The following is a 20,092-nucleotide window of genomic DNA, read 5'->3' as shown; positions in this document are numbered from 1 at the left end:
ATGCTAATTTCTTAGACCTTGAAGGCCGCCTGTAATCTGAATGCATTTTGACCACTAGAGGGCATTAGTTCATGTGTTTCATATAGATAACATTGAGCTCATGCACGTGAAGTTACCATGGAGCGAGCAATGATTGGCTAAAATGCAAGTCTGTCAAAAGAACTGAAATAAGGGGGCAGTTTGCAGAGGCATAGATACAAGGGGGCATATTTACCAAGCTCCGTATGGAGCTTGATGCCCCGTGTTTCTGGCAAGCCTGCAGGCTCACCAGAAACACCAGTTATGAAGCAGCGGTCACAAAGACGAGTACGATCGGGTTGATTGACACCCCCCTGCTGGCGGCCCATTGGTCGCGAGTCAGCAGGGGGCGGCGTTGCACCAGCAGCTCTTGTGAGCGAGTTCTGGCGGACCTGATCCGCACTGTCGGATCAGGTCCGCCAGACTTTCATAAATAGGGGCCAAGGTAATCACAGAGGTAAAACGTGTATTATTATAACTGTGTTGATTATGCAAAACTGGGGAATGGGTAATAAAGAAATGATCTATCTTTTAAAACAACAAAAATTCTAGTGTTGACTGTCCCTTTAATCCATTAATACCTTGTTTCCTTAAATTGTTTTTAAAAGTTAAACTACTTGCCTCATTTGGAGAAGCCGATCCAGACTTGCTACTGCAAATGTTTCATGGTTTTGCCATATTTAATCTGATCCCTACTGTGGTCAGTTAGGGACAGATATGCAGCAGGGTTAGACTTGTGAATTCTACAGTGTACACTTCTAGTTCTTATAATTGGAAAAGCCAAAATTATCAATGTTAAATTACATGGAAAAGTACAATGCAAATGTGTTTTTTACTACAAATAATTAAAGACTTATATTCTCACTTCAATGCGTTTTATGATCTTTTAAGTAATATTCTGTATAAAATTACTATAAATGTCTAATATTCAAGTTTTTCTGATATGTTGCAAAGTAAAAAACTAAAAGTAAATTGATTGAAGTATGTGATACCTTTTAGAAGACGTGAAGAAAAGACCTTTTAGGTTTCTGTATTCCTGTAACTTAAAGGGACACTGAACCCAAATTTTTTCTTTCATGATTCAGCATGCAATTTTAAGCAACTTTATAATTTACTTCTATTATCAATTTTTCTTCGTTCTCTTTATATCTTTATTTGAAAAAGAAGGCATCTAAGCTAAGGATCCATCACATTTGTGGTTCAGAACCATGGACACCATTTGTTTATTGGTGCTGTCCAATCAGCAAGGACAACCCAGGTTGTTCACCAAAAATGGGCCAGCATCTAAACTTAAATTCTTGCTTTTCAAATAAACATACCAAGAGAATGAAGAAAATTTAATAATAGGAGTAAATTAGAAAGTTGCTTAAAATTGCATGCTCTATCTGAATCACGAAAGAAAACATTTGGGTTCAGTGTCCCTTTAACGAGAATTTTTAGTTGACCCTTCCCTTGACTACAGCCAATTTACCCTCCTTCTAGTTAAAATACAGCAATTTATAAATATAAATAATAGTCAACGGACAAAAAGATTCAGTTGGGTTTATTCTCATCCATTGGAAAAACAATTTAAATTATTTAATTAATAAATTATTACATTTTTTATTTAAGGTCCATTTAAAAATGTTGGGAAACCCCTCTTTCTTATAGTTTTCATGATTAACCAGATTTGTATACATGATTTTATTATTTCAAACACAGGATCTTCAAATGGATTTGAATGACATAGAAAAATGAGCAAAAAGTCACTCAAGCTTGCTATGATTTACATAGCTTTTAATATGAATAGGAATAAAGGGCATCTTTTCCTTGAACAGCTTATTTTTAGACAAATTGTAGCCCTAAAAATATCAGGGGACTTAGAAAAGTTTAAAAATGAAGGCATAAAATCTTGATTCCTTTTTTTTTTAAACCCCCTACTTATATAGCTCTGTAAGTATAATTGCAGCATGTATTAGTGTTTGTTAATGAATACACTGCAGGTAGTCACTGGGATGCAGTCATATATATTTAACTCTACATGCACAGAGGATCTGTAAAGAGAACGGTTTTATCAGCTGTATTAGTTTACTGTTTCTTTAAAGGGACATTAAACATTAAATACGTTATATATAACAATTAATTCAAAGCAAAGATTAGCCTAAGAATAATTTGTTGTTGTATATTATATTATTATATTAGTTGTTTAAATATTGATGTATAAAAGTAGTTTCTATAAAGTTCTCTAGATTCTATAAAGTAACGGGTACCGCCATGTTTAAACTAGTTTTCTATTCATCTTTGTCTTCTGCTGACAATAATTAGGGAAAGATAAAAAGATATACAAACCAACTAATAAACTGGAGTTTGTGGAAACTCGCACAACCTTGCCTGTTTTATATCTATCCTTAAAGGGATACTGTACCCAAATTTTTTCTTTTGTGATTTAGATAGAGCATGCAATTTTAAGCAACTTTCTAAGTTACTCCTACTTTCAAATTTCCTTCATTCTCTTGGTATATTCATTTGAAAAGCAAGAATGTAAGTTTAGATGCCGGCCCATTTTTGGTGAACAACCTGGGTTGTCCTTGCTGATTGGACAGCACCAATAAACATGTGCTCTCCAGGGTTCTGAAACAACAATTGGCTGGCTCCTTAGCTTAGATGCCTTCTTTTTTAAATAAAGATACCAAGAGAACGAAGAAAAATTGATAATAGGAGTAAATTAGAAAGTTGCTTAAAATTGCATGCTCTATATGAATCAATAAAGAAAAAATTTGGGTTCAGTGCCCCTTTAACTGTTTGCAGCCGGACAGTGAGATAAGGTACAAACTTAAGTTCAGAAATGGTGGTATCCATTACTTTATAGTTACTCAGTGGAATTTACAAAGCCAACAATTTTTAGAGCTAAATTGCAGGAAAAGGGCACAAAATAAATAATAAAAAGTTACATTGCAAAGATTTTTAACTACACATAATTAATGTTAAAGGGACTTGAAACCCCCAAAATTTTCTTTCATGATTCAGATAGAGAATACAATTCCAAACAACTTTCCAATTTACTTCTATTATTTAATTTGCTTCTTTCACTTGTTATCCTTTGCTGAAATGTTTATCTAAGCAAGTTCATGTGCAGCAGAGAACCTAGGTTCTAGTTGTTGATTGGTGGCTGCATATATAAACTGATTGTCATTGGCTCACCCATGTGTTCAGTTAGAAACCAGTAGTGCACGGCTGCTCCTTCAACAAATGATACCAAGAGAATAAAACAGATTAGATATAGAAGTAAATTAGAAAGTTGTTTAAAATTGTATTCTTTATCTGAATCATGAAAGAAAAAAATTGGGTTTAATGTCCCTTTAATATCTCTTTAAGAGTGCATTTATTAGGTTTTCTCAAATGCATTTAAGCCCACTATAAAAAAAATTGGAAAACAGATATTTGCATGTTTATATGTACTGTATATACTGACATATAGCATAAGGTATTGTATGCATTCTTTCTCCTGCAATCATTTGAATAAACTATGATTTTACTAACCAGTCATTCTCCTTCTCAAAATAGCAGATTGAAATGGTCTGTGAGCCACTTCCTACTGCAATCTTATTCTCCAGTGGGGACCATTTGACACAGGTGGCTGCACGGTTGATACGCAGCAGCACTAGGGTGGGTTTCCAAGTACCGTCTTTTAGCATCCATACGTAAGCATTTCTGTCTGTGGCACACGTCACAATACGGTTTGAATTGGGAGCCCAGTCAATGCCTGTAGAAAACAGATTGAAAGGGACATGAAAGCCAAATTTTAGTAAACTTGATAGTAGTTAACTCCACCCTCATATTATTATTGTAGCACCCCAACCCTCAAATATGGCAAAACCTTTAGTTTGTGAGACAACCAATTGCTGTAGATGCTTGTTGTACATATGCAGTGCCCATGCTGCTTAGATAATGAGGCGCTAGCGACAAATTGAATCTATTATCCGATTGGTTGTACATCCGGTGACCTTGCGGAGACTAATTAGATTATGCAATAATGGCCGAGGGCAGATATGCTCCAGAGAGTTCTGTTCTAATCAAAGCCTCGGGCACTGCAACCACCTCTGGGAACCTAACCATGGGTCCCACCCCCCTCAAGGTGCTTTTAAAGGTTCTCGGTCAGAATGTGTGCGTGATGGATAATAATCTGACAGACAAATGTCTGTCGGATAACAGTCCGGTTTGTCTGAGAACCTTTAAAAGCCAATGGCGGCTGGTGAATTTTTAGGATGGGGGTGCACAAGACCCTGCCCCTATTAGAAAGCCACGCCCCTTTGAAAAAGCACGCCCATTTTAACAAGCCACACCCATTTTTAAAAGCCACACCCCTTTACAAAAGTCACGCCCCTCAAATGGCCCCACCCATTTGAACCAGCAGTGTTTTTGGTCATCATCTTCTTGAAATATCCAGCCCCGGCCTGGGGTAACTTCAACTGAAGTTTGTGACTGATTCCTCAACATTATTCTCAAGTATCTGCTGATATTGAGTGGAATCCATACTTGCCAACTGTCCCGTTTTTGCCGGGACAGTCCCGGAATTTGAGACCCAGTCCCGGCCATTTAAATGTCCCGGGAAGTACTAGCAGTAGAGGCTGCATTGAGTTAAGCTAGCTGCGCTAGCGCGATCATGTGTCAGTCCTCCTCCCAATCTGACAATGAACATGCTCGCTGTAAAGGCTGCACTGAGCTAAGTTAACGCAATCATGTATCACTCCTCCTCCCAATCCGACAACATGCTAGCTTTAGAAGTTGCACTGAGCTAAGTTAGCGCGATTATGTGTCACTCCTCCTCCCTATCTAACAACCTCTATCTTGCGATCCGGTCGCACGGTCAAGCAGTGACGTCAGCACGGACGTCACTATCACGAGACCCCGCGTTGCCGCTCAGGCCCTTCTCACATGCTGCAAGTGCGACAGGAGGACACACACCCTAAACTAACTCTTCAGAGCCGATCAGTGGACGAGCCAGAGGTGAGAGTCAGATGCCGGTGTTTCCAGCCAGGAGGCAAGGTAGGACAATCATTGGTTGTTCTAATCTTTCAATATTACTGAACCGGCTCTGCTGCAAAATATGTGCTGCTCAGGTGACCGTGAAGGAATGAATTGCATCATTTTTTTTTTTTTTAAGAAAAAAAAACAAACTGTGACTTTCTTGACTTTTTTGCTGCTAGTGTGAGAAGCATTTCTAATAAACAAAATACTTATTGCTTCTATCCCATAAACCATAAACTATAGATGCATGTGACTTCCAGTTCCAAATAGCTTCAAAATAAATAGCTTTACCTTTAAAGGGACAGTAAAGCATGTGAGGCTTATCACATCATTTATGCTTCAAGCATTAAACACCATTTACTAAATTGTAATAATGTATTCACACTAAAGAAAAGCTTGAGGATAATGGGCTCACATGTTCGTTTGTTTTTTTAATTATTTGCAGTTTATCTGAAGATATAGGTGTAAAGTTTTAGTTTAATGGGCACTGCCATGACTGTTGTAACCTAGGTTTAAATGCTTTTTCTCCAGTTAGAGAAACTCATGATGTGATAAGCCTCACATGCTTTACTGTCCCTTTAAAGGTAAAGCTATTTATTTTGAAGCTATTTGGAAGTCACATGTACCTATAGTTTATGGGATAGAAGCAAGAAGTATTTTGTTAATTAGAAATAATATTAACTATCAAAAGTCTTGCTTGACAACTGCTATTGACATTCTTAGAGATTTGTTACTTCCAGTTTTACAGCTAGAATGTTATCTAATGATATATAGTGTAGAGTAGTATTCAAATTAAATATAATAATCGTGTGCCATGTTTGCACTACTTGCTGTAGGACTCTGTTTAATGGCCACAGTGGGTTAAACACATAGGTAAAATTACAATGGGCAGAGCAAATAGGCGGAGCTACATTATGCTCATTATGTGGGTTTGGCAAAGTGGGCGGGGCTTTAGGACAGGGAGTTTGGTAAAATTTGTCATGCAGGTAATTGATAGCTGCAAAGTGTCCCTGGAAAATTTTTTCAAATGTTGGCAACTATGGGAATCCATGAGACCCTCAACAATATTCCCAGTAGTACAGGTCTTTGGAGGTGGTCTGTGGGCTGTTTTTGACCGTTCTCACCATCCTTTGCCTTTGCCTCTGGCCCTCTCCGATATTTTACTTGCCCTGCCACTTCTGGCCTTAACAAGAACTGTGCCTGTGGTCTTCCATATCCTCACCATGCATTGCTCACTGTGTTCCTCACAGTGGACACAGACATCTTAAATCTATGCAATTGCAATAGCTTTTTGTAGCCTTCCTCTGTCTAAACCATGATGTTGAACAATCTTTGTTTTTAGGTCATTTGAGAGTTGTTTTGAGGCCCCCCATGTTGCCACTCTTCAGAGGAGAGTCATAGAGAACAACTTGCAATTGGCCACCTTAAAGCCTTTTCTCATGATTGGATACACCTGTCTATGACGTTTAAGGCTTAACGGGCTCACCAAACCAATTTTGTCTTCCAATTAATCAGTGCTAGGTAGTTACAGCTATTCAAATCAACAAAATAACAAGGGTGCCCAAATGTATGCACCTGTCAAATTTTGTTTTGATGCATTGTGCACATTTTCTGTTAATCCAATAAACCTCATTGCACTACTGAATTTTTACTGTGTCCTTCATTTATTTGATAGATCAAAATGAAATTACTGATCCAAACAGCTATTTATTTATAACTGAAAATCATGGAAATTGTCAGGGGTGCTAAACTTTTGCATACAACTGTAAATGATTTCATGCACTCAAACTGTATTAAAGTCATGTACTCAGATATGAAATATATTTTTATGAAATTTAACATAGTTCAGATATACTCAGATTAGAATCTTCAGGAAAGTAAGTAATTATCACTTGTATGATATACAAATGATGGGACTAACAATACTTTTGAAGGTCTGAATCCACATATGAATCATCACATTCATCATGTCCTCGAAGTGAAAGCTCAAATGCGCCGGAAAATAGAATACAATTCATAATTTTGGAAAGAACATAACGATTTGTGGTTACTTGATCATTGTGTATATATATATTTATAATATTTAATATTATGACCAGGTCTAATATTTAAATTAATATACATGAATCCGTACTCTTCAATATACCCATGTTCACGTGCGACAGTGCACAAATGGAGGAGCCTACACTACCTGCCCATGTCTAGTCTTAAAATATACATGCTCAGTCAAATTATATAATAACATATATATTAACCAAATGATTAATTAAAGCTGCAAAATAATAAGTATATTGAATGTACATTTATGAAAACATATATATTCCTGGATTTAAAGAACCTTCCACTTTATAGAGAAATAAAACCACATTTCAATTACTGTTGCCCCAGCCCCCAGTGTTCGATATTAGGCAATGCAGCCAAAGGCCATGGCAACATGAAGATAAATACACCAACATTTTACTTTCTAGTACAAAAGAAGATTATTTCTATTACACTAGTGCTTAATAATTTACTTCAAAGGTAAACATTAAAACAATGTTGATAACTTAAGTACAAGTTTTGTAAATCAAGTCAATCCGCCTGTCTTTTTTTGAGGCAAATAAATCAATAACATTTTCGTTGAATTTAGGAATGTCATTTATCAATTGTTTTTCAATTGTCAGCATGGCTAGAGCGGTCAGTCTTTCCTCAGTCATGGTGCTCCTTAGAAATGTCTTAACTCGTTTTAAAGTTGAGAAACATCTCTCAGTCTCAGCAGTTATCACGGGAATAGTTTAAATAATTTGTAACAGTTTGTAGGTCTCCGAGAAAGTACTGTCCAAGTTATTTTCTATTACAAACTGTAGAAGACTAATGGCACCATTCCTATTTCTGAAATCTGGTCTTCTGTAAATTACTCCTAGTTCAGTTTTCAGGCAATCTTTCTGTAATGTGTGATAAACAGCTGATGTTTGGTCAAGAAGCTGATTTGGAAAAATTTTCTCGGAATCCGCAAATTTTTCCGCTTGGAGGAGAGAAACAGCCGAGTAGTGAGTTATAAAAGAAAATCTATCTTTTACTTGATTCATGATAACATCGCATATTTCTTTAGCTGCCACAGTCTGAGTAATGTGAATATTTTCTCTCTTCCTTTTCCTAGATGTTTCCTCTGTTTCTGATATCGTCATGGTCATTGGTCACTGTGTCCATTCTATTCCTTTCATTTTCCATTGTCTGCTGGAAAGTGTTAATATGTTTTCGAATAAGTGCCGCATCTGTTAGTGTTTTCTGAAGTTGGTTGTATAACACATCTACATGTGGCATAATATTGCGAAAAACTGTAAGCCAAAACATGAATACCGAGTCTTGTAACATACGCCAAATAGCCCCTGCTTGATTTATAGCTATTTCTTTTTTCGATGTTGACTCTATTTTTTCCATGCATTCAATTAACTGTTCCCTGTTTTCAAAAACTGTATTGACGGTTCGACTCTTGAAATTCCACCTGGTGGCTGAACTATGAGGTATCCTTCTTCTAACAGTTGCATCTAGAATAGCTATCCTTTGTGGCGAGTTACTAAAAAAGTTAGTAATGTCACTTAGGTTTGAAAAAAATACTCGAACTTGTTGATTTTGACTGCTTGCTTGGCTGACAATTAAATTGAGCTGATGTGCGTAGCAATGCACAAAATGTGCATTCTTGTAGGTACTTTTAATTATAGCCTGAACACCTGCATGCTGACCACTCATCACGCTTGCACCGTCGTAACTCTGCAATATCAGTTTCTCTGGGTTGTCTAGAACTTTTTCCAAAGTAGCTTGAATACACGTAGCTATAGATTCTGCATCATGTCCAGCTGGATTAGTGAATTCCCAGAATCTCTCAACCGGTTGTCCTTTACCTATAATCTATCTAAAAACAACAACCAATTGGAAGGCAGATGAAACATCAGTAGTTTCATCTGCTATCACTGCTACAAAACTTGCATTTGAGATTTCCTTCTTTATTTGGTTCTGACAAACAGTAAGCATACAGTCTAATAAATCGTTTTGAATTTCTTTTGACGTTCCTTTAAAAACAGTGGCACTAGCGAGATGTTCTTTTAGAGATGCATCAAGCTCTGCTGAGAAGTTTATAAGACCTCTGAAAATGCCTGGATTTAATGAATCATCGCGTTCGTCATGTCCTCGAAGTGCAAGCTCAAATGCGCCGCAAAATAAAATACAATTAATTATTTTGGAAAGAACATAGCGATTTTTCTTCACTTGCTCATTATGTTTTTTAATATTCAAACGATATGCACTGTCAAGTTGTTGCCGAATATCAACCCTTCCTAGCAAATTAAACTCTAATGTGGAGTTTAAATGTGATTGGGAGCAATTATGTTTATTTGTTTTTTGACTTATATGTGATAAATTGGCGACACCATAACTCACCCAGCTTGAATCCCCACTTTGTTTTGCAAACAGGAGACAATAAAAACAAAAGAGCCTGTTAGATAATTCACAGCCACAAATCCATGGATATTTATCATATACCTCGGGTTTGAATTCTCTTTTGTAATCTCTAGTTTTACATTTTGTCACCTGGGTTAGGTTAAGCATAGGTGTTGGCCTGAGCATTTTAATTTCAATTTTTCTTTCAATGGGCAACGTTGAAAAATGTAATTGCTTTAGCTCAGACACGCTAATTTTTCTAAGTGCCATCTTAACTGTTAGTTTACACTCAAAGAACAGTCCTTTGCTCTTATCTAATATATAACTTGTAGGTAGGTAGCTCTGCAGCTGTTAGAAAATATACAACTTAATAGTTTAATAGTTTTGCGGTTGTTATGTAATATATAACTTGTAGGTAGGTAGCTCTGCTGCTCTGCAGCTGTTAGAAAATATACAACTCAACTTGAAGTAATAGTTTAATAGTTTGGTGGTTGTTATCTAATATATAACTTGTAGGTAGGTAGCTCTGCTGCTCTGCAGCTTTTAGAAAATATACAACTCAACTTGAAGTAATAGTTTAATAGTTTGGCGGTTGTTATGTAATATATAACTTGTAGGTAGCAGGTAGGTAGCTCTGCAGCTGTTAGAAAATATACAACTCAACTTGAAGTAATAGTTTAATAGTTTGGCGGTTGTTATCTAATATATAACTTGTAGGTAGGTAGCTCTGCAGCTGTTAGAAAATATAAAACTTAAAAGTTTAATAGTTTTGCGGTTGTTATGTAATATATAACTTGTAGGTAGGTAACTCTGCTGCTCTGCAGCTGTTAGAAAATATACAACTCAACTTGAAGTAATAGTTTAATACAAAAAAAGAGATATTCCAGAACGAGTTTGTTGAAAAACAGTTGTAATTTTATTCCTTAAAATTGTATGAAACAACATACAGCAACAGGGGTTTAATACGCAGAGCGGACCCCTGCATCATGGCTTGTTATTATTTCTGTGGGTTATGAACTCGATCAGCATTGGGTCAAATACAAGCATTTATTTGCTATATTCACAATAGACACCACTCTTTCATGACTGGTTCGCCAGTCTATTTGTTTAATAGTTCAATAGTTTGGCGTTTGTTATGTAACATATAGCTTGTAGGTAGCTCTGCAGCTGTTAGAAAATATACAACTCAACTTGAAGTAATAGTTTAATAGTTTGGCGGTTGTTATCTAATATATAACTTGTAGGTAGGTAGCTCTGCAGCTGTTAGAAAATATACAACTCAACTTGAAGTAATAGTTTAATAGTTTGGCGGTTGTTATGTAATATATAACTTGTAGGTAGGTAGCTCTGCTGCTCTGCAAGTTACTCTATATAAAAAGCAATCTCAGACTCAGACTGTATCTGTTGTTTAAATTACAAGTAGAAAAATAAAAATGTTTTTTTTTTTAAACACTAGTAGTTCAAGTTCAAGACTCAACTCAGTTATTCTATATAAAAAGCTGCAGGCCTGCAGCAAAAATCATTAAAATATCTGCCCACAAACTGTCAAACAACTGAACTAATATAATATATTAGTATCTTCTATAGATAGATAATAGAATACTAGTGAATCTAAAGTTCTAAACTATATTGCAATTTGCTAAGCTAAGCCTAATAAAGTAATAATGCTATTTGAACACTGCAGTCTGAGTCTACTCTGCAGCAGCAAATATTGACTGTTGATGTTGTCAGTCTGTCTCAGAAAGTCTCTGATATACAGCAGCAGCCAGCAGGCAGCAAACAAAGTAGTTTTTAGAAGTTTTCTGAAGTTTGAAACAAGTTTTGCACAGAGCTCTATGCAAAAGCCTCCTCTCAGCTCAATGGCTATCTCCACAAAGATTTTCGCGCCGTTGAGCCGGGAGGAGTCTCGTGGGGGCCATCACGTGACACGTGTGCAGCCAGGGAGCCTATCACACAATGGATCAAGAGGCTGGGGGAGGAGACAGAGCACAGGCTGAAACGACCACACAGTTCAGCCTGTGTGATTATGCCTCTATAGGCATGAGGCTGGGGAGGAGCTACGCCTGCACAGTGAATACATTGAGATTACTGTGCAGGCATATAGGGCTCCTTACCGCACGTGCGAGTGGGGGGTGGAGACTGGAGTCAATAGACAGACTCAGCCTCTCAGGCAGCAGCAGGCAGTACGACGAGCGCCGTGGTGGTGTGGTGTGACGTCACGGACATCAGCACACTGAGTAGTCCACCCAGTCCTAGCTCCTGCCTGCTCCTGCCTGTATCATACTGTAATCAATCAGTTGTAAATTGTAATACATAGCATGCTGCATAGCTATGACACAGACAGCAGGACAGCACACAACTTGGGGAAAATAATAAATTATTAATAATATAAAATAATATAAATAAAAAATATAAATAACATTTTTTATAATTTTTTTTTTCTCATTTTTTATTTTTGGCTCATTTTCCCCACCCTCCTCTGCCCCCTGGGGGTTCACGTGCGACAGTGCACAAATGGAGGAGCCTCCACTGTTAAAAGCACGTTGTGGGGGGTGGGACCCATGGATAGGATACCAGAGGCGGTTGTGGTGCCTGAGGTTTTGATTAGAACAGAACTCTCGGGAGGTCACCGGATTCACAACCAATGGATTCAATTTGTAGCTAGCGTCTAGTCTTAGATACCTCAGATCATTTGACCAGAAACAGCAGCACCATACAATCTTTTACCAGGAGGGGGGATGTTAATATAGGGGCAAAATGGAAAAGACTCAGAAATGAAAAAGAGAAGGGAGAGACAGCTGTGGAAATTTGAATTAGAAAAATGAAAATAAACAGTAGAAAATGATGACTTCTAGTCACCATTGTCAGAAAAAAACAGAATTGTGTTTCTTACCTGTGATCCTCCCATTGTGTTCTGAGAGCTCATGGATTTTTTTCCACCCGTTCTCTGCTTTCTGGTATATTTGGACAACATGACTATTAGGACTTATTGCAATTTCTGTTTGGAGGGAAAACAATCTTCACTTTATTATTACACCAAAATTAAAACTTTGATATATTTTGCCATTCTATGAAAGGGATAAGAAAAACAAAATTAAACTTTTATGATTTAGACAGAGAATGCAATGTAAAATAAATTTCCACTTTACTTCTAATATCAATTTGACCTTGTTCTCCTGGTATCGTTTGTTGAAAAACATACCTAGGTAGGCTCAAGTGTCTTGAGCACTAGATGACAGCAAGTTTTGTAAAAATGTTAAATAATGTTGCCAACACTTTTGTCATCTAGTGCTCAAGACACGTGCTCAACCCTGAGCCTACCTCAGTATGCTAATGTGGAAGTTTCAAGTAGATATACCAAGATAAAAATGTACATTTGATAACAGAAGTAAATGGTACGCTCTAGCAGGATCATTAAAGATTAATTCAGATAGTCTGACTAATTACATTGTATAAATGGAGCAACTGATAGGCAAAAAAGCTAGAATCCTCAAAACTAGCAGTTTAGTTCTTAAAGGGCCATGAAACCCAAAATGTTTATTTCATGATTCAGAAATAATTTCCTCTTCTTAAAGAAGTGGGGTACTCTAAGCATAACATCGATATCAAATTGTTCCTGAACTAGATATTGCAGCAAAGCACGTGATAGGCTATCTTTACACAACCGCCTACAAAAGATGCATTTCCTAAATAACATGATAGATACAACAACAAAAAATCTAATGTCCTGTCTCCAAATAGAGCATACAATTTAAACAATTTTCTAATTTATATAATTTGCTTTGTTCTCTTAATTTCCTTTAAAAAAAATGTAACTAGGTAGGCTCAGGAGCAGCAATGCACTACTGGGAGTTAGCTGCTGATTGGTGGCTGAACACAAATGGCTGTTTTCATTGGCTCACCCGATGTGTCCAGCTATCTCTCAGTAGTGCATTGCTTAACCTTAAAAAATGATATCAAGAGAATGAAGCAAATGTTAGAATAGAAGTAAATTGTAAAGTTAATTAAAATTGTTTGCTTTGTCTGAATCATGAAAGAAAAAATTGGGGTTTAATATTCATTATCTTTAGCAATATAAACACATCAGATAGGTTATCTCAATATCGCGACCGCACAAACTTGCGCACAAAAATTGTAAACATGTATACACTATACAGGTCATAACATAAAAACACTAAAATAAACTGTTATTCTCATGTAAACACTATCTGATAAAATTATGAATATAAATATTAATAACATTTTTTATAAGGGTTCAAAGGTATATGGTATATCACAAGGTGTTTGGATGGAAAAGTCTATAATGAATATAAAGATGTCTAAATATGTGTATGTCGGGGTGTATACAGTGTATATATATATATGTGTGTGTATAATTAAATGTGTATTTATCTATTCATATATACACAAATATACACACACACACACATATATATATGTGTGTATAATTAAATGTGTATTTATCTATTCATATATACACAAATATACACACACACACACATATATATATATATATATATGTGTGTATAATTAAATGTGTATTTATCTATTCATATATACACAAATACACACACACACACATATATATATGTGTGTATAATTAAATGTGTATTTATCTATTCATATATACACAAATACACACACACACACATATATATATATATATATGTGTATAATTAAATGTGTATTTATCTATTCATATATACACAAATATACACACACACACACATATATATATGTGTGTATAATTAAATGTGTATTTATCTATTCATATATACACAAATACACACACACACACACATATATATATATGTGTGTATAATTAAATGTGTATTTATCTATTCATATATACACAAATATACACACACACACACATATATATATATATAAAATAATCGTAAAGATCACACTCTCTGGCATCGTTTGTTAACTTAGCCTTTATTCCATCAGGTTAAAAACAATACCCATAACGTTTTGGTGCCTAACTGGTGCCTTTTGGGAGAAATAATTAAAAGAACAGTCTGCAGCTTAGTCATTTTAAAGTCTTACCTTAGATGAAGCTGCAAATAGACTCCTGTATCCCTTTCTATATCATGCAACAAGCACGGTAAAACAGTTATTTTAAATGGAATATTATTCCTGGCCACTTTAAAATGGTTGCCAAACTCCACCCACTGATGACATCATGATCTGCGCTGCACCTAGGCACTCTGCTGAGTATCAGTTATAGTCTGTTGAATCCAACTAGTGAGCCTTTTGTGACTAGTGAGCCTTTTATTCAGCCCAAATTGTGATGTCATTGGTGGGCAGAGCTTTTCAGCCATTTCAAAGTGGCCAGAAACAATATTCATTGGATGAATGTATCCACCAATCAGCAAGGACAACCCAGGTTGTTCACCAAAAATGGGCCAGCATCTAAACTTACACTATAAGAAATGTTATTTAAATTCACAATACTGGTCATTTAAGTCCAACTGAACCTACTGCATATGACAATAATAATTACAATTTTATTATAATTTTATTTACTTACGTGATCGATCTTTGTTCCAGGCGTGGCAAGAAATGGGATCTGATCCAAAACTATATAGTGACATTTTGGATTAATGTATCTATTTTAAAAAAAATAAAAAAAATAGAAACACAAAATAGCTTCATTAACATGCATCACAACTTTAAAAGAAGAATGTGGATGTTATTATTGATGCAGTGTAGTTTATGTATAATAACTTTTGTTTATTTTTATTTTTTTCAAGCAAAAAATATTTTCATCGTTTTTAAAGGCTGCTTTTCCATATGCATGATAGAATGTTTTGAGTACGTATACGTTTGAATGAGCATTCTATTTTTTCAATGGCTGAGCAAATGTGGCTGAAAGTTGGCAGTTAACCTCGAAATTGCAGTTATTACAAAATACTGAAAACGAAGAAAAAGGGTTTAGTACTCTTTGAGTTATTAAAGGGACATTAAACACTTTGAGATGGTAACATAAAATGATAAACTGCACTTTAAAAAATGTCCGTGAAATTAACTATAAAATGCTGTAAAATCATGACATCAAAATTGGGTAAATTGAAAAACAATAAAACTGTTAAATTTACAGAAATATTCTGAAAATACAAAAAAAAAAATACATTTGTAAATCCAAAACCAAACACAACTGTTAATTTTACATTAAGAATATGTTAAAAGAATCATATTGATTTGTAGAATTTACAGAATACAGTAGTTTAAACAGAGAAAACACTGTAATACCTAAAGCACAACAATAATACAGTTACAATCTGACAGTATTGTTTTTGTTAGGCAGATTTTCATATGTATACAGAAAGAAATTGTATTACATTTGACAACTTTATATGTTATATTTTACAGATAAGAATGTGTAAAAGTACAGTAAAATGATGTTAATATGAAGGGTTTCAAAATCCAGTCGTGTCTGTTTAGAATTGAGCAGGCCTAACAATATATCAGTAAACTATAGTAAAACTATAATAGAAGTAGGTCACTTTTAAAAACATATGAACTATTTAAAAGATGTAGTGTTTTTTTGTTATAAATGCAGCCTCCCATAAAAGATGTGACAGAGCAGGAAGTACAATCAGCTTCCTGTAGGGCTCAGTGTTTCTTATCATCCATCTTGTTCGTAGCTCTTCAGCTCCTGCTGTTTGCATAACCTAATAACTGTAAGCAGTAGATTACTTGCTAAAACTGTCCTACATTCTAATTACATTGATTATCCAGAATTCCTGCCTTTTTCTTCTTATGTCAGACTTATGTAGCATAAAGTTGCTGCACCATACTGCACATGCGCTTATTGTAATTCCATTCTTGTAGTATTTACAGTTTCTACAAGAGCTATCATAGCAATACATTCAGTCTTTTCAGAGACAAAACCACTATTTCTGTCTGCCTTGTTTATAGCTGTATAGTTCCACAGTTACTGGAGTGAGGACATATTTTGTAGACATAATAATAATGCTGACTGACTGAGGGTTAATTCATTAGTCTGGTAGGTTTCATGCTTACTGCTTTACTCTTTCAGCATTTGTGGAGCAGTGGATTTTGCGATCATCCATGTAACATAAAACTTATAAAACAGGCAATTTTGTTAGTTTGCTAAAATTGATTACCTTTTATTTTCCCCAGCAAAACACTTGAGACGTTGAGGGGTTATGTGCATAGGAATGAACCCCATTGTTTTTTCAAAAGTGTTAGAGCTGGCTGCAAGCGGACATTTTGTACGTATTCAGCTTTTAAAGCTTGTTTCTATTGCGTTCACAATGTGCATGAACCCTCTGTTACTGCTAGAGACTTTGTTACGGATTTTAAATGTGTCATTTTGCTGTATCAGCGCCAATTTCATACATTGGTCTTTTTTTTATTTTCTCTTGTATTTTTCTTCCTTTCTCTATTTTCTGTCCATTTGGACACAGATTCATGTTGCACAATGTTGTTGTTTTTGTTGTTGTTGTTGTTTTACTGTAATGTATGTTTTTATACAATTTTTTTTCTTTCTTTTTTTTTAGGTCAATCGTGCTATTCTTCAAGATGGTTTATATTGTGTGTGGATCGAAACATACTCGACAGCATGACGTGTCCACCCCCTGGGAATTCCCACGGATTGGCCAGACACTCCGTCGGCTATTCCAGGGTGGAAGAAGCAGCTGATATTGGTGTGATTAGCAGAACAATGAGATGAGTATACTGGACGAAGTGTGGAGGACGTCGTCTGCACGGAACAGAGAAAACCGCCGACATTCCCCACATTTCGTCTACAGAAAAAGGGTTAATAATATTTAATTATTAATTTTAATTATTATTAAAATAACACTTTAAATATTTAATTAATAATAGTTTGAAAAAATGTTTTAGGATTGATATAAAGTTTTTTTGTTGTTGTTAATGAAGCTATTTTATTATTAATACAGTCACCTGTTTTTCTTCTATTTCCCAAGGTGTTTTTTTTCCATCAACCCAGAAAAGGTCACAAAAGTAGAGAAAACAAACAAATCATATCATCATGTGAACCCTAAAGTTTTTACCTTGATTCAGGAACTTTCAGATCATGAGTGGCGTGATGTCTGACAATGAACGTAATAGCAAAATACAATGATCTAGGCACTCGATGTAGGTAAGATAGGTAGATTTATTTTGACAAACACGCAGCAATGTTTTGACTCTCAATGGAGTCTTTTTCCATTGGGAGTCGAAACGTTGCTCCATGTTTGTCCAAATAAGTATGTCTATCTTACCTACATCTTTCTATTTTGCTATTGATATTTGGGGACCCTGCCAGTCCTGGACTTGGATGCACCTTGGAGGGTAGTGGAAGAGTGCGGTTCCTCCCTTACTTTACTGTGGATATGGACTTAAGTCAGTAAGATTTGACATGTGCCCCACTCATAGCTTGAAGATTTGTTTCAGCTCATTAGCTGCCTACTTCTTCAAGCTGAAGAACCAATAAAGGTTTTAGACAAAACAAAATAAGAGTTTATTGCTCTTATATTTCATGATTTGCATTCCTGTACCTCAATTTAAAGAGCTTGTTTGAATATACATTTGTTCAATTTATTCTAATACAGAAATGCAGTAATCCTTTAAAGGGACAGTCTACACCAGAAATTTTTATTGTTTTAAAAGATAGATAATCCCTTTATTACCCATTCCTCAGTTTTGCATAACCAACACAGTTATAATAATATACTTTTAACCTCTGTGATTATCTTGTATCTAAGCCTCTGCAAACTGCCCCTTTATTTCAGTTCTTTTGACAGACTTGCAGTCTAGCCAATCAGTGCCTGCTCCCAGATAACGTCATGTGCACAAGCACAGTGTTATCTATATGATATATGTGAACTAACACCCTCTAGTGGTGAAAAACTGTTAAAATGCATTCTGAAAAGAGGTGGCCTTCAAGGTCTAAGAAATTAGCATATGAACCTCCTAGGTTAAGCTTTCAACTAAGAATACCAAGAGAACAAAGCAAAATTGGTGATAAAAGTAAATTGGAAAATTGTTTAAAATTACATGCTCTATCTGAATCATGAAAGTTTATTTTGGCCTAGACTGTCCCTTTAAGAGTGTTAAAAATTCTAACTTTTAGTCATAAAATTATAACCTCTTAATTGTTCTCTGACAACTTTTGGAGAAAAGTATTTTCCTCTTTCTTGCCCTTTCTTTCACTATTTTTCTTTAAAGGGACATGCATCACTTAAAAACACCTATTGAGACAACTGTCTCATTCAGTAGTTTAATAACTGAATGAGACATCTGATTATTAAAATGAAAAAAATTAAATAGAACAATGTTTAAGCATATACTTACCTGCCACCGGTTTCTCCCCCTGCTTTTCAGACGCATTTCAGGAATGCATAAAGTGCACACCATGCATGTGCACCTCCCTGATATGCAAGCGCAATCAGAAGATTCCCCCCTGATGGAGCTTGTGTGCACGTGCAGTGTGCACTTTCTGCATTCCGCGTAATGCGACTGAGATGCAGGGGGAGGGAATGGCGTCTGTTTACAGTACAGTTTAAAATTGTAAAGTTGTTTACATTTTTAATGTATTTTTTACAGAATTATTCTGGCAATCAGGGCAGACATTTTTTTGTAGAAACAACAGAAAAAAGATGTTGGATTTACCAGATTAAGATGTATTTTTTTGTAAATTACTACAGTTTTAAACTGTGAAATGTACAGTTTAAAAATATAAATAACTTTACAGTTTTAAACTGTAATGTAATTTTTACAGAATTATTCTGGCAACCACAGCTGCCAGTTTTTTTTCTGTAAAAACAACGGGATTTTTTTTACAGTGTGTATATATAAAAACAACTCTGTAATATACTTTCATTATTTATTTTGTCCCCTTTTCCTGTAATTCCATTCTGAAATTGCGAGCTTTTCAGTTCCTAGTAGAAATGGAAGTACAGAACACTGTTATATTCCACACAGCCATTGAGGCCGAATTATCATATGTCTGTCGGACCTGATCCGAAAGTGCGGATGAGGTCCGACAGACATCGCTGAATGCGGAGAGCAATACGCTCTCCGTATTCAGCATTGCACCAGCAGTTCTTGTGAGCTGCTGGTGCAATGCTGCCCCCTGCAGACTCGCGGCTGGGGGTGTCAATCAACCCGATCGTACTCGATCAGATTGAATTCCGGCGATTCCTGTCCGCCTCATCAGAGCAGGCGGACAGGGTTATGGAGCAGCGGTCTTTAGACCGCTGCTCCATAACTTGTGTTTCTGGCGAGTCTGAAGCCTCGCCAGAAACACTGGCCCTCAAGCTCCATACGGAGCTTGATAAATGGGCCTCATTGCCTGCACACTGTAGTGACCTATTTATAACTGTCTCTAATTGGCCACAGCAGAGAAGGTAACCTAAGTTACAACATGACAGCTCCCATTGTTTTATAGACACTAAAACTTTACACTTATTTTCTCAGTATTTAAACCGCTAATGAAACTTTAAAAAATATATCTACATGTTATTCTCAAACTAATCTTTTTTTTGAATGCTTTATATTATTTAGATTGTAAGTTCCCACTGGAACAGGGCTCCCAATTCCCCCTGTATTTGTTTGTTAAATTTTGTCTGGTGTCTCATATTGTACTGTCCCTTTTACCTTTGTTACCCATGGACAG

General features: G+C 35.8%; 1 protein-coding gene across 1 annotated transcript in view; it reads right to left on the bottom strand.

The window, feature by feature from the left end:
• Positions 1-20,092, bottom strand: part of LOC128654014 (actin-related protein 2/3 complex subunit 1A-B-like) — a 58,528-nt gene that overhangs the window by 21,781 nt on the left and 16,655 nt on the right. The window contains exons 2-4 of the mRNA XM_053707661.1: positions 14,975-15,053; positions 12,335-12,439; positions 3,538-3,760 (exon numbers count right to left, since the gene is read on the bottom strand). Coding sequence (XP_053563636.1) covers positions 3,538-3,760; positions 12,335-12,439; positions 14,975-15,038 — 392 coding nt within the window. The 5' untranslated portion in view covers positions 15,039-15,053. The remainder of the gene's footprint in view (positions 1-3,537; positions 3,761-12,334; positions 12,440-14,974; positions 15,054-20,092) is intronic.

Source organism: Bombina bombina, chromosome 1, assembly GCF_027579735.1.
Source record: "Bombina bombina isolate aBomBom1 chromosome 1, aBomBom1.pri, whole genome shotgun sequence".
NCBI classification, from domain to species: Eukaryota; Metazoa; Chordata; class Amphibia; order Anura; family Bombinatoridae; genus Bombina; species Bombina bombina.
The sequence above is the reverse complement of the archived record's forward strand: the minus strand, read 5'-3'. Positions and strand labels throughout refer to the sequence as shown.